At 36.4% G+C, this 15446-nt stretch overlaps 1 protein-coding gene across 2 annotated transcripts in view; it reads right to left on the reverse strand.

The window, feature by feature from the left end:
* Positions 1 to 1345: 1345 nt before the first annotated feature.
* The window catches only part of LOC103916288 (heparan sulfate glucosamine 3-O-sulfotransferase 1-like), a 115206-nt gene continuing 101105 nt past the window's right edge, over positions 1346 to 15446 (reverse strand). For both annotated transcript variants that reach the window (XM_009323259.1, XM_009323258.1), the window contains exon 2: positions 1346 to 3236. In XM_009323259.1, the coding sequence (XP_009321534.1) occupies positions 2188 to 3117 (930 nt within the window). In that variant the 5' untranslated portion in view covers positions 3118 to 3236 and the 3' untranslated portion in view covers positions 1346 to 2187. The remainder of the gene's footprint in view (positions 3237 to 15446) is intronic.

The following is a 15446-nucleotide window of genomic DNA, read 5'->3' on the forward strand; positions in this document are numbered from 1 at the left end:
TGATTTAGAGTTCAGAATTTTTCTGGGTTAACTTTTTACTTGACAAATGATGAAGAAGGTATTGTTAGACTACACAACTGTAATTATTACAGTTTGCCTATCCAATGTCCTTGTAGAGATGGTATAAGACCAGCATAAACATCCTGTTTTTGCTAATTTGAAAGAAATACATTCGTATTTCCACACCTGATTCAGATCAACTTTGTACTTCTGAGTAATGCCCAGATCTGATCAATATTAATGATTAAGAAGCCACAATCTCAGCAAAGGTGGAAGAAGTAAATAACAATTTGGGCCATCTGTAGGAATCAGAGATGTAGTAAATAATCATACTTCAGAATTATAATTTCAGAGGTTAATTATATACTAATGACAAATAAATATAATTTTCTCTCATATGTACACATACAAGTAGCGGAAGAGATAAAGAATAAGATTTATTACATTATTTTTAACATTTTACATTTATTGAGGGAATATTTGATGAAGGCTATTTCCACATAATCTGGCTGGGTCTGATTCTGTCCAGTTTCAGTGGAATACTGCTACCTGCCTAACATCTAAGCAGCCCCCTCATAAAGTTTTAGAAGCCTAAAAATTAGCACTGCAATACATACCTTTTAGCCTGTGAAGTGGAAGACTGAACCCCACATTAGGAACATATACTCCTGTAGGCTGAACAGTGGCTTAGACAGAAGGACACAGATCCAGGATCCTCACTGGGGTTAGGTGGAGTTTGGTGCTGCGATGCTCAGAGTGGGCCCACACAATGACAGCTCACCAGTGTTCTGAGAAGCTTAAAGAGGAATGCACCTAATGAATGCTTCTACTCTGGGGTGCACCAGAGTTTCTGGATTGCAAGGTACAATGTCAAACAAGCACATCTGCATCTGTAGTTCTATCTGGCACTGTATTTAACGTTTCAAGTTGATTTTCTTCTTTGGTATTGATATATGTTTACATGAAAAAGGAGAACAGACCAGCACAATGCCATCAAACAAAAAAAAAATTAAAAAAATTCCTAATGCAGGGGTATAGATGGGTGTGGGTTTTATATATAATCTGAGTATGTCATACTTAGCATACTGAACACCGTGTCTGAGATATACAGTACAACAAGATGTTATTTTAACTTTGAGAACATCCCACGGTCTGCATTAGAAATGACAAAATAAAAACACTCCATGCTTTGGAGGGCAAGCAAATAATTCTTTTTTTTTTTTTAAACACGAATCAATGTGCCAATGGAGATATGTAAACTAACGCCAGGAGAGCAATAGAATAACTAGTCACAGAATACAAACATGATTAATATGGTAGTACTAATGAAGAGCTTTTCCATTCAAGAGCAAAGTGACATAATTTATATACGCAAATATTTGTACAGTTGCTGATATTAATAATTTTTTGCATTAATTTTTTTTTTTTTTTTAGTGTATAGGATAACAGTGTAAATTGAGGTTGCCTGGGATATTTTAACTTCTTTACATTCAGAGCTCTCACTTAAAGCTTCTTCAAACAGTTCATATTCTTACTTCGTTTGGAGATTTTTTTTTACAAACCCAAGATAGTAAGAGTGTGGTTTAATACTAATGATATACAGACAGGGAGCTTCTAGTTCACCTATTCAAAATCATAGGCAAAATAGATTCCTTTTATTATTAATTGATTAAGAAATTCAACATATTAACAGAGGATGAATTATTTATTGGAGCCACTATGTATGCCCCTATTTTAACATACAATTTAACTTATTGTATGAAAAATTCTAGTAATCAACACCACTATCGCTGTGCGTGATATAAAAAATACTAACAAAAAAAATACAGAAGTTAGAATAATACCATTTCCAATATTTACATTTTTTACAGTTAGAAGCAGTCATTTTTCTAAAACAGCACAAATCTTGCAACAGATACATATCTGAAATAAGTCTGCTGAAGTTAATGTATTTGCATGATGAGAGAAAGAAGATCAGAATGTGACTCACAGTAATCATACAAATCCATGAAACTTATTTTTCCCAACATAAAGGGTACCATTTCAATGAGTTAACAGATGTGTTACTCCAATGAAGCATATAACCAGTATGTTAAGCTCTCATAATACGAATCTCTACGGTTTAGAAAGGTACGTTTGAAAGAGTTTGTTTCAGGCCCTTTTTAAGAAACATTGATTCCAAATGCATTAATGCCAGTCAAAGGAATGATTAACCATTCTGTAAAATTTTGCATTGTGCTCTCTGAAGTAAGAATACAGTTGCTCTAAAACAGTGTTGTTAACAAGAGGATGGGGGCGCCCTTTGGATTCATGTAAACATCTCTCCCTTCCATCACTTCTAATGCAGTAGAATCCCTTGGTCTGGTTAAAATAAAAATTCGACGACATAATTCGGGAAGGAAGATTTAGAAATTTTTCAACTTTTTGTAATTCAGGAAGAGGGTCCTTGATTAAAGTATTGCCATCCACTATGTGAATCTGATCCAAACTGAAATGCTTAAGCCACTTTTCCATATGAACATCATATAGACTTCTCTGAATAGCTTTGTATTTGGTATTAAGTGCTCCATTCTTAATAACAATATCTTCAAAAAGCTGAACAGGCTTGTGGCTTTCTACTCTGTTGTAATACACTTGGGTATAGTCAGATATAACTCTCTCAGTGGGATCTCTTAGAATGAGCAGCAGTTTAATGGAGCTATTCATGTCATGAATTCTTTCTGGAGCCTGTGGTGATGTAAAATAGCCTGGTGTTTTCTCAATTGTAATTTGATTTCCATAAGAAAATGGCATCAGACTTCTATACCAGTCTATTCCTTTCACGTAATTTTCATCCCAGTCAAAGAAGTGGACTTCTGTAGCTGCTACCACAATGTTAGGATGAATATCCAACATTTCCAGCAAAGCCCTCGTCCCTCCTTTACGAACTCCTATGATGATTGTCTGAGGTATTTGTCGGCTTGTGCCAGGAGGTCTCACCTGTGCCGAATAGTGTTCACTTTTATTGCTGAATAAGCCTACTTGTGACTTCAGTGTTTCCAACAGTGCCCCATTCTCAACAGGAGCACCCTGAGCATGAGTCAGCAGAAGATAAGCTGACACTAGTAGGAAGGCCATGTGGAGAGGAATAGTTAGTTGAAGATAATGTTATGCTCGGCTAATGAAAGAATAGGTAAATCCCCTCTCGAGCTGGTTGGCAGAACCCGTGGTAAACACACAGCAAGTTTCTGAAGCATCTACAAAATAAAATAAGACAAATCAGTATTTCTAAGCCCATCACTAGCTGGAAATTCAACTCAAAATCCAATTCACATATCTAATCTGTGATCACAACAGAAAATTTATACCGGTTACTTGTTTTCCCTGACTTTATTTCAGAAAAACAAAAAAATCCCCATGTGTTTTTCTTCCTTAACCATAGGTGACCGATGATGGATACTTCAACAACTTTTATTTCCTCTAAACAGAACATTAGAATTGCTTACCTGATTTTAAATTCCTGACCATTATTTGCTTGCTTTGATTTCCCTAGTTCTCGTCCATATATACCATATACTTCTCCTGCCATATAGACCATACCCAATATGATATTAATAATAATTCCAAAGCATTTTTGAATGTCAATTGCCTGCTAGAATAGTATATCCTAATCTAAATCATAGCAATGGATGGTGGTGCATCCATTTGGTTTCCAGTGAGCCATGGATCATATGAAAAACATTCTGTTTACCTAGACACAGAAACAAAGCACAGATATAGGCAAAATTTTGGAATCTCAGCTCTTTAGAGCAGAAAATAATAGTGTGGCAAAGCAAGAGTCAAGTGGCTGAGTTGGATCAGTGTGGAAAAAAAAAATGAGACAGGGTGGATTCTTTGCAGCTATCCAGGTGTTGTAAAGCATAGTCACTTAAGTGTTGGGAAAATCTTCGCAAAACCAAACCTTCAGATAATATTCTTCAGTTCCTCCAAAGCTCCGTATAAGAAAGACCAAGATGCTTTCCAGGCACCTAAAAACTTTTGCAGGGAAGCAAGTCTGGTTGGAGCTGGATACTTTCTTTTTCTTAATCCACATAGCATACAATCATTTTAAGAAAGTGGTAAATGTTAAATCTCTGAAAAATTTGAAAAAAGCTTCAGGCTTGCATGTATGTGCACATGCACATGTAAGTGAAAGAAAATATCACTGTAAGTGTGTTGCTAACATTTGAAATCTCTTGGGTAAATCTTGTATATATCATTTGAAACAGATTGCTGACAGATCTGCCATCACAACAGCAGCGATAAAAAATTCAGATCAATGCAACACCAGCACTGGAACCACTGTGCTTGGATGGCCTGTTTCTATGTCTGATAATCTTACAGGACAAATCCTCATTGAGAGGATTCTTGGACTTCATCCCGTTTCTGAGCAATTGTAACATTTTAAGATTTGTGGGACAGATCTATATCCTTAACTTGTTTTGTTTTCAATGTAGAGTGTGGAAACAAGCTATTTCATACAGTGAAGCAGCAGTCATTTTAAAAACAATGACTGTTTTTGGAATCTATTTGAATTATGGCTCATATTTTAAAGTAGTCTCAGAAATACTACAACTTTAGCTCCTTCTTCAGTTCCACTGTCAGTTAGTCTCTTTCTTTTCCTGAATATGTATTTGTCACGGTACTTTGCCTCTTGGAAACAACCTTAGAAAACACAGCCAGTTCCCATTTGTCATGGCTCTGAGGAGCACTCAGTATTTCTATTTAAAAATTGTTTACTTTGGGGCTTACTTTACAGACTTAAACATTTAACATAAGAACACTTTTGATAATAACAGTCTAGGCAATGTAGCAGATTCGTTAAATCTATTTTCTAAATCTTATTAAAACCTACTCCAGCTTCTTGGATATCTAGGGAATGACTCTTATTAGCCTGAATAAGCTCTAAACTCACAGGCAGATAGCAAATATTAACCCTAAAATTGCCATTTTAAAATTTTAAAAATAAACTATGACCTTTAGTGAGTAAATCTGTGGAGAGCATTCCCTGTTATGTCCAAGCAAGACCTAAAGGGCAACTGCTTCTTCAAAAAGAGCACAGCTTCAACCAGGTAAAGTGTGTCAGCATACGCTTATGGGAAAAGTCCAAGTACAAATAGGCTTTGTAATCAGAGACCAGAGAAAATACTGTTCTCCTTTACAAACCTGAAAGGAAGTTTCATTTTAAAGGTCGCAGGTTTTTTACTAAGAACTTCACATGGAAGTTCTATTTAAAGTTCTCAAGAGCAGGGAATGCAAGCATTTCTATGGCAATTACAGGATGGAAGAACAGATATGTTTACACCAAAACCATTTGTAGTTACGTTTTTCAGAATGACTACTCTTTTGGATGGCAAGTTTGGGAAATGGTAAACATGCTTTTTAGTGCTGCTGAGGAATCAAAATGCATTCTGCTGTAATAGCAGCTAACGTTGGTTTTGAAAAGCTCCACAGAATGTACACCACTGACCGTGCAATTTGAGGCATCGCACCCCCAATGACTCCTGAAATACCGGCCTTCAAATGTTAAGTATGATTGTAGGCAGTGACTCTGCTTTAATAATTTCAAGCCAAATTTTTGTGATTCACAAAGTTCCTTAACAGTCCGTTCTGAGTAAAGATAGAGCCACGCATAAGATGGTTTTGAAAACACTTCCTCTCTTCTCTGCAGTAGGAATATATGGCAGTACGGCTGCTTTCCAGACCTGTGATGCCAGTAGGCGGGGATTTGGGAGGGAGGGCAAGGGAGCAGTGAGCAGTTAATCTTTTAACCTGTTCCAAAACCCCAGTGTTAATTTACATTCTATTCATCTTCACTTTTAAATTAAAATTATTTCAGGAAGCTCGAGGAACTGTTTTTGTAAACACCTTACATTTTTTTTCAATTTACCTTTTTTGTGCTGATACACACAGCACATTATACATTATAATGCATATACACCTGTATATATTAGATTAGATTACAAGCACTTTGAAACTAAGGCAAGACCAGCCTGAACATCTGCCAAGCAAGGAATGCCTTGCAAATACCAAGGTGGAGACATATAGTTCATTATCTAATTTAAATTCCAGAACTATCCCATCTTGAAACAGTTTTATGAACTGATTCTTGACAGATATTTTAGGCTTTATTTAACCAGAAAGAAAATTATTTTTAGAGTTTTTGAGAAGAAGTATTCTTGAGACTAACTAGGTTCATAGCTTAAGCAAAAAATAGAAAGGGAGAGAAGAAAGAAGGAATTTCTCTGAAATAAACTAAAACCCGTGTAAAGAAAGATAAAAAAAGTATTTGAGACTGGGGACTCTGCAGTAGTATAGACAGAGGTGTGTGCTCTTCCTAGACCTGGTGATAGATGAAAAAATGCTCAAATTCACTTTTTAATTTTATTTAACCCCCCCCCAACACACTAATATTGTTTTATCCCTAATTAACTGACAGTTATCTGGTTTCATGCACCTAAGAATCAGGTGCAAATACTGTCATTCAAAGAAGCCTGGAAGCTGAATGAGAAATTCATACTTAGAATTAAGGCAAGATTGGTCTTCCAAAATTTTCTCAGGTTCACGTGTGATGTGAGTGAGAGTCGGTTTAATTTACCATCTGAAATCAGCAGTTCTCTACAAAACACACTTGGAAAGCAAGTAACACAAGAGATTCTGCATTTTCTATGGACCAAAGTATTAGTAGCATTTTTTAAAACAATTATGTTAGCTTAACCAGTTTGCAATTAATTAGTTGTTTTATATAGTGGAAATTTCTTAGAGTCATTGCTAGAACAAAACCTTACCCAGGAAATACTACCAGAAATAATCGAATCCAGAATGCGCTGTAAAGCTGGTGCCTAAAGAGATCAAAATTGCCTTTGGGAGCAATTCCATCAGAACAACATTCCAGCTTCAGCCTATGATATTTGATTGATTTTGATGAAGCTCTAAGATGTTAGATCCTGTGGTTAGGTTATAATTGCGACATAAATGTAAAGGTTTTAAAGATGATTTATCAAACATAATTGGGACGTTATTTGAATGATTTTTGTGTTGCTTTTCTGCCTTTATGCAATTACATGCACATTTTGAGAAGATATGAACTCTTTTTATAATGAAAACAATATATTTCACATTGCTGCACTGCACACTCTTTGAATCTCAGAGTATTCCTAAGACGTTAACCCCATGATACATAATCAGAATTACAGTGCCTTATTAAATGGGGTTTTTCCTATTATTTGGTAGTGTTGGTGTTGCTTAGTAACATAAGGAACATCATCAGATGTGATACTTATAAGCAGAAATGAAGTTCAGAAGGAAATTCATACTGCAGAGAGGACTAATTAAGCAAATAATACCTTGGGCTTTTGTTTGTTTTACTTTTTTAAAACCTTAGACTAGACTGAGGAAGCTAATACGCTGGCTGAAAAATCATTTTAATATTGCAGAAATGTTCTAAAGACCCTTAACTGCTGCACGCTGTTGTAAAAAAAAACTTCTAAGCGGCTTATGATTTATCTTGCTTCAGGGTAAAGTACAACATCATAGGGTAAACCTAACTATATTATTATTACTAATTCATAATATTATTAATTCCTAATAAAACTTTCCACTGCCTGTAATGCTTTTCATTGGAAAATTTCACAGCACTTTGAGTTAATGAACTGTCTGCACGCTGTTAAGGCACCATTCTCACCTTGCAGGAAATTGCAACTGACCAACCTATAGATCCAGTTCAGGAGTGCAAATGCTTTGGAAAGTCAGGGTTAATGTGATCTGCTCAAGGTCATATAACAGGTTTATAGTCCAACCAAGAATAAAAACCCTAGGGCTTCCAATTCCCCTTCCAATTCCAACTTTGTGCCATTTCATGGCAGCCACTCACATCTCTTATGGTAACTTCCACTTGGGTTACGTGCTGAACTGAAAAGCAAAGAGATTCCTCAATGCTTCAGCATAAGATTCGAGTATTTTGTGGACTACGGCAGTCTCTTCCCACTTGCTGCCCCCCCAAAACTGAAACAAAGTACGAACTCAGGATTTTGTGGTTTCAAGGTATCTGTGCAGAAATACTCCTGTCTGCTACTGAAAACTACAACAAGGGGAGGTGGTCAGAACAAGTACAACAAAGCACCAATCTTTGTCTTGATTTTTAAAAATATCTTTGGATTAAAAAAAGTTTACTGCTTTTCCTGTTTATTCCTATTAGATATCAACTCATCCCAACACAGAGATCAGCCCCTGAGAAGAGTACAATTCAAACATTTTCAGGCTTACTGGCATACAAATTTGTAACAGCTCAATTATGTCTCTATAATTAAGAACATCTCTAATGCTGACAATATAAAAACGCTATAGCAGCCTAACTGTATTCACAACCAAAGGTCATATAAGGTCAACCGTTTCAGGAATTTTTTAGAAGAAAATCATACTGTGATGACAGTTGTGTAAAGTATCCATATACAGACTGGCTTTATGTAATAAATAATCCTAAGTAGCAACAACAACTATAATACAATTCTAAAAGTTTTCAAATATCTGAAATTAGGCTGGTTTTTTTTTTCCTTTGGTAAAAGTAGAGCTAGTTACATAGCATAATAAATGCAAATCTGCTCTCAGCATGGCTTATGCATCTTTGAAAAACAGGCAAATGAATAATCCAGTGCATATGGGACACATCGCTTCATACAATCCAATATCAATTTACTCAAATCCAATAAAGCAATGACTAATTCTATTAATTCTAAGCATTAAGTGTTAGAAGTAATACGACCATCAACAGTCCTCTTCATAATACCTTAATTCTGCTTTATAGAATCGTTTCTGAAATAATGGACATTTAAAAATACTTGGCACATGTCCGATGGTTGAACAAAAAAGTATCCTCTTTAATATGAAGTGAAAGGAAACAAAATCTGGCTACTTCTATCCACACAGGTCAGATATGCCTAGACCGAGTTCAGGAGACAGTGAGAGTACATTTCCAAGGGTGAAAAATATTTAAAATTTTGAAAAAGCTTCATACATAGAAACAATTGTGAGTAGACTTTAATTTTATTACAAGCAGTGCAATTACTTTAGGTTTATGTTAGAATGAGATCAATTAGAAATCGGTGCAATTGAACATCTTTAGAGCTGTGTCCTAAAAGTTTCAGTGAGATCTGATTCAGAAGAATCCCCAATTACCTGTTCCATGAAACTAAAAACTACAAGTGAAAGGACAGTTATCCCAGCAAATGGTAACCCTTTATCTTCAGATAGGGCATGAAACTATTCTGCTACACGTTTACTCTACACTCCATTGCCAGATTAACGGTAATAACTAAGTAACATTCCCGTGATGTCATTTCTGGGCTTTATCAAAATCTGTTAGGAGAGGTTAGTCAGTTTCCATGAACATACACAGACTGGACATGAAGAATACCTCCCACCTGTGATCGGGGAAAATGTCTGATGCAAACTGGAGAAAGCAAGAAAGGTTGAGTGTGAGTAAAATATGGCATTGGAGTTTTATAACAAAGCTTCAAGTTGAGCTCCACTGGTCTCTGGTTATACAAAGAGTAGAGGACTGAGAAAGTACAAAAATGACCACAGATCCTAGAGTCAAACAAACATCACAGCAGTTCATATTGCTGATAAAGAACATTAACATTCTTGTATGCACTTAAGAATTCTGTTCACTTTCATTTTACTCAAACTATGGACATATTTTTAATAGGGAGATGTACTAAGAATTCTTTAATGAGGCACTACCTAAAGAAACATGATCCCACAGACTGTCCCAAAATGCTGTCTTGCTGTCATAACAACTCTTCTGGAAATGAAAGAGTCTAAAGGTGTCTCTTCAAGCATCAATATAAAAACATACGTTATCCCAGAGAAAGAGAGAGACATTAACATTTTAAAGTCCTAATATCAGCAGTGAATTTATTTGGATGAATCTTTTCTAATGAGATTGCAGTTTTATAACAGCCAACAGTTACTACCTCACAAGAATAAAAAAGGAATAAAAAAGAAAATAGCTATTTGGTGAGTAAAGATAGGAGCTAAAGTAACGGCAACTGGCTGCAGGCTTCCCTTCTACCAGGTACACAGACTATAATGGATAAAAAGGAAAGCTAAGAAAGGTTAGCATAAACTATAAATACATTAAATCATCAGCAGGTGATATTAGCAGATAGGAGTTTTGGAAAAAGTTTGCTTCCCTAAGGCTAGCATTATATTTTCTAATTCCCTTTTCTGATAACTCAAGACAGAAAATTTCCTGATGATAACATGACTGCAAATATAAGCAGTACCTTATATACGGTAATATATACAGTATAAATAATACACTAATATATTTCTGAGCTAAATAAACCTTCTACATCTGTAGCCTACACGTTTATATTTTATTGTACCTTTGAAAAATATCATACTCAAACCATCCAAATAAAAATTACTGAGTTACAATTTCATAAAGGCCCTTAATACGTTTCATCCATAAAGCCAGGTACATTCTAAGCATACCTCTAAACAGACATAAAAAAAAAATTCTGTTCCTATTAAGACGTAAAGCATAGAGAGTGGTCAGATTAATGCAGATGACAAGGCCAATTTTATATGTCTAATCACTCTACATATCACATTGGCGTATTTCAAATGGAATCGCATTATCATTTTGTTGAATTAAACTTACACCTCTAATTGTTAATTATGCATCAGGACTAATATAAATTGAAGTAACAAAGATGCCGTGCCAGGTCTTCAGCCAAATAAGCAGTAACTGTGTAATTATAAAGGTGCAAGATCTGACGATGTGTGGCTGATGGTAACTAGCTTTTGTGTTTATTTCTACAGATCTCACTGAAGTAAAACTTCAACCTTTCTACCTCTGGTATAATTATTTGAATATTATTCATTTGCCCACACTCACTGTCACAAAGAACACCTTAATACTCACAAAGAATACCTTAATGGGAATTAAAACTAGAATTTGCTGCAGAAGATTTATGAGAGACCTGTCTTTCAAAGAAAAAGATTCCTCAGAGGGTCAGAGACGGCAACAGAAGCATTTGATAGGGATGAGGACAGGTTAGCACTCTGTTGTACAAAACAGCAAATTCCTACAGGACATCCATGTCAAATAGGTGACCTTAGAACCTGTTATGCTCTTTTGTAAAGAGCACAGCTTCCTGGCATTAAAAAAAAAAACCAACAACCAAAACCCCAAAACATAAATCCCTGCTAATCTGAACTGGTGGGGATTCTAAAGCATTACAACTTCAAGGCTCCAAAAAGAGAAGATTGTCTCACAGGAGAGTTTTTCTGGGCAGAACTTGTCAATATTATACCTTGCGTTTCCAGCATTGCCCCAGTGCAGGGCGAGAGCACTCCAGGCAGAGTTTATCAGACATTGGCAGCTGCATGGGGAGCTACCTAAGACAGCCAGGAGTGACGTGTGAGGAGCTGGCCAGGGAGAGAAGCCACAAAGCAGAAGTCTTGCAGGCAAGTAAGCTCCTTTGTCCCCACCTTGAATGCTCTCCCACAGTTAAGCACTTCAGCCAAGTCTGCTGAGCCAAGCTCAGTATCTTACCCTCTGTTTATAATATCTTTCTGGAGAACTTTTCCGAGACTTTGGCATTAGTCTCTGGGAAGTAGTTATATAATGCTGACTGATAAGAATTGCTGTATTGAGTCCTGTACAATTGCTGTATATCCCCATTATACAAGGCATGAAATAAACTGATCCTTCCCTTGGTAATAAGTTCTATTATCCAACAATCAGCAGATTGGAGACCGTCTAACGTCAAATTCAGACATTAAGAGAAGGAGCCAACTTCTTGGCTCAGGAATATACTGAAAAGTACAGGTGTAAAATGAGCTGAGAATTCACCCACAATAAAACAAAGCAGCTGAAAGGCCCATCAGAGTTGAAATGATCTGGCCTTGTAAAGGACGACTGAACAAAGTTTAAGAAGTACTTCATTTCTGCATGCAACCAAAAGACATATTTATTTTTCTGACTACAGCTATTGCTTAAGTACTTGATATTTTTAATAGTTTTTATTTAACTCAGGATTGTGAAAAATACCTTAGAGAAAAATAAAAAACAGCTCAGGAGCAGGTTTTTTTTTTTTTTAAAGAGTGACTATAAAGCAGAGGGTGTGAGGGAATATAAAGAAGCTGAAAACATAAATCATCTAGACAATTTAAGGCTGAAAATCTAATTTTGAAATTTTGGGTACTGGCATAGGCCCTGATAAGAGACAAGATCGAGGTAAGGATCAGCGACAAAAGGCCTGAGTGAGTTTGATGAAATAATAGGATTTGCAAAACTAAGAAACATACCCAGTCTACACTGAGTTTAGGCATGCTGAGAGATTTTGGGCATGAAAGAATCCAAAATTATACAAAAAGAGCCTCATAGTCTACCTTTCCTCAAAGTAAATAAACATGCAGAGCTTGAAGTCAGAGACCACAGAAGGCAACTGCCTAGCAATTCTTAAAACTGATTAATACAGAAAGTAGTAAAAAGGCAAAACTGTCTTACGCTGGTAAGCAAATCCTTGCTAACAGAGAAGGTTAATACCATAATACAGAACAGGCAAACACATTAGAAAAGAAACAAATACATAATACTCTCCTTGAATAAAAACCCCATTAATGCCTTCAACACATATCCATTATCAAGTTACGTGCATGTTCAACCCAGCAGGCAGCTGCAGAGCCACAGGAATGAAAGCAATTGAGGAAACATTTGAAAATGCGTAATAACCAGAGTACAACACAGAAAATAGCCCAGTGTGCCAAACTCATGCCTCTTTGGCACTGCTCCTCAGGCTAAAACAGAGAGTCAAAGATGACGGTCTGAAAACACAGAGTAAGTAAAAGACAGTTTATTTTCTGGATATCATAGAAAAAGTAGAAACCAGATCCTTTTCTCCTTACCAGACCTGCTCCCGCTGCCGAAGTAGTATGTTAAAATACAGTAAAAGAATACTCACCACTCTGAAAAGTCTGAGAGTGGATAACTAGTACCAAACACTTCTTATGCTTACCTCCAGGATTTCTGAGGTTTAGTAGGGGCCCTATCTGACTGTCTTTTGCACTTCTTAGTTAGGAAAGACAGAACTTGGCAAAGCTTCTCTGCAGTCCCAATCTTTCAAACTTTGAAGTACAGCCTGAACCTGTAGGCATGTCAGTAGTCCAACCAAAGTCAAAGTATTAAAGATATACAAACATATGTCAAAATATCTTAAACTTCATTGGAAAACAAAGCAACTCCTTCTCCTCTTTCCCCCAGTCCAGCCAGTTATTATGACAACTTCCCTGTGCAAAACCAGTCTCTGCATCTACAAGCTTAAGGTCTCCCCACAAAAACACTTTCTATGGTTGTGTTCTAAACCTGAAAAGCCAGGGGAAAAATACCTGTGGTACCACTGCATCAAATAGCATGGTTAATTCAAGCAGAACATGTTCCCCCCCCATACAGCATCATTTCTCCCCCATAGCTCAGTGCTACTTTGCACCCAAATAAGCCTTCTGCACTATTAATTTAATGCCGCTTCACTTCAAATCAGTTACAACTTCTCAGAAAGGCTCTTTGATGGCTGAGAGTGCCTACAGCAATTCTTTGGAGCCTTTAAGTTCTGTCTGCCAATTTTCACCTAGATCTTCAAGGTAAAAATCACATTTAGAAGCCAGCACATACATTCAGGTCCTGGACTTTAAGACTTCAAACCTCTGAGACTTGTGACAAATGGCAAGGGTTTGCCACATTAGAAACTCTGACTAGGAGGAGCCACAATAGATGTGGTCAGAGACTGAATTGGAGCATGGTGAGATTCCTTCCCAGACTCAAATATTGTGTTTGCTGGCTACGATGATAAAATTTATAATTAGTACTTTTTTATTTGAAATTGTAGTATCAATTTGGAAAACATCTGTTGCACCTAGATAACTTATAATGACCTTTTAATATTTTTCTCCTTAAGTCTGAATGGTGTTACCCGTATTCCAGTAGTTGGCAAGGTGCTAGAAACTCCTGTAACAGAGGAGAAAGAGGCAGAGGTAGGGAGGGGCTCTGACATATTTTCATAATTAACTGCATATTAATTAGCGCAATAAAGTGTTAGAATGAACAAAGTCATTCTCTTACCAGTGGGTAGATTGTACAGCACATGTACTTTGATTGTAAAACCCCTTATTTCAGCTACTCAAAACGATACGGTATGACAGGAGACTGGTCTTATATCGCCACAACAACTGGACATTTCCCCAAGGATCAATACTTTAACATGGCATAAGGGCAAAAGGTACTTCCATTATCTTGCATTCTCCCTCTCCCTCTCCTTCCCTCCCAAATAAAAGAGACAAAAAAAACCAAAGCACAAAATTTTGTTATTCCAGTTCCAGACTGGGAAAAGACTTTACTTTCTGTAAGAGGAGGTGATCGACTTTGTGATCTATCATTGCCATTGTCTAGCCACAATTAAATTTGTTTTCTTAGTACATAGCTTACAACCCACACATTGCATACTGTTCTAGTCCATTTAATTTTTCCTCAGGAAATTTAAAAAAGAAAAGTTGAGGATCAGTCCTCATTTCTCTTTTACCTGTTCTCCATTACCACTAAAGCACTGTTATATAAAGCAAGGAGGTAGGTGTTTGCATGTGATTGTTTTACACATAAATTACACATCTTGTGCCTCCTGATCTTTGTTTCTCTTGCCCCATAAGCACACCCAGCAGCCCCTATGCATGGTGCAATTTAAAAAAAAAAAATAATTATCTCACAGTACATTTTACTTCTGAGTACATTATTTTTTCTATTTTCAATGCATTCTGAGTTTTTCCAGAATGTTAACAGAAGTATTTTCAGCAAGTTTTCTGTGGCATCCTTCATCAGTAGCTTAGCAGTTACTTTAAACCTTTTGAAGAACAAATGTCAACACCTGAATACCAGTTAATTTGCAAGTCCAGTGGAAGTCATAGAAAAAACAGAAAGTGAAGCACCAAACCAATACTTTCAAGTTAAGACTGCCTAAAAGCGCATACAATCTGCTGCCGTTACTCACAGTGAGTAGTACTTTATTCCATTAACAAAATGCAGTTGGATAGTGCTGAATGTATGACTAGAGAATCTTAATTCTCTACGTAAATGGTGGTGTAATCTTTAAAGATGTTGAGCATCTGAAGCTTTTGTATCTCTAGGATGACTGAGAACTCCACTGAAGGTCACCTGTTCTCAAACACTGATACAACCATTTTCCAACTCAGCAAGATGGAAGAAACATACTCAAATGTGTGTAATGATTGGCAAACGTTTGCAGACTACCTATTTGCAGCCGATGACAAGTGTCCAAACCTTGCACCATTTCAGAAGAACTTTAATTTTTTAAAAAACCTCACAAACACGCAGTAATTCGGAAAGATTAACATGAAATTTAGTTAGGGAA

This window comes from Pygoscelis adeliae, unplaced genomic scaffold (assembly GCF_000699105.1).
Source record: "Pygoscelis adeliae isolate BGI_AS28 unplaced genomic scaffold, ASM69910v1 Scaffold294, whole genome shotgun sequence".
In the NCBI taxonomy this organism is placed as follows: Eukaryota; Metazoa; Chordata; class Aves; order Sphenisciformes; family Spheniscidae; genus Pygoscelis; species Pygoscelis adeliae.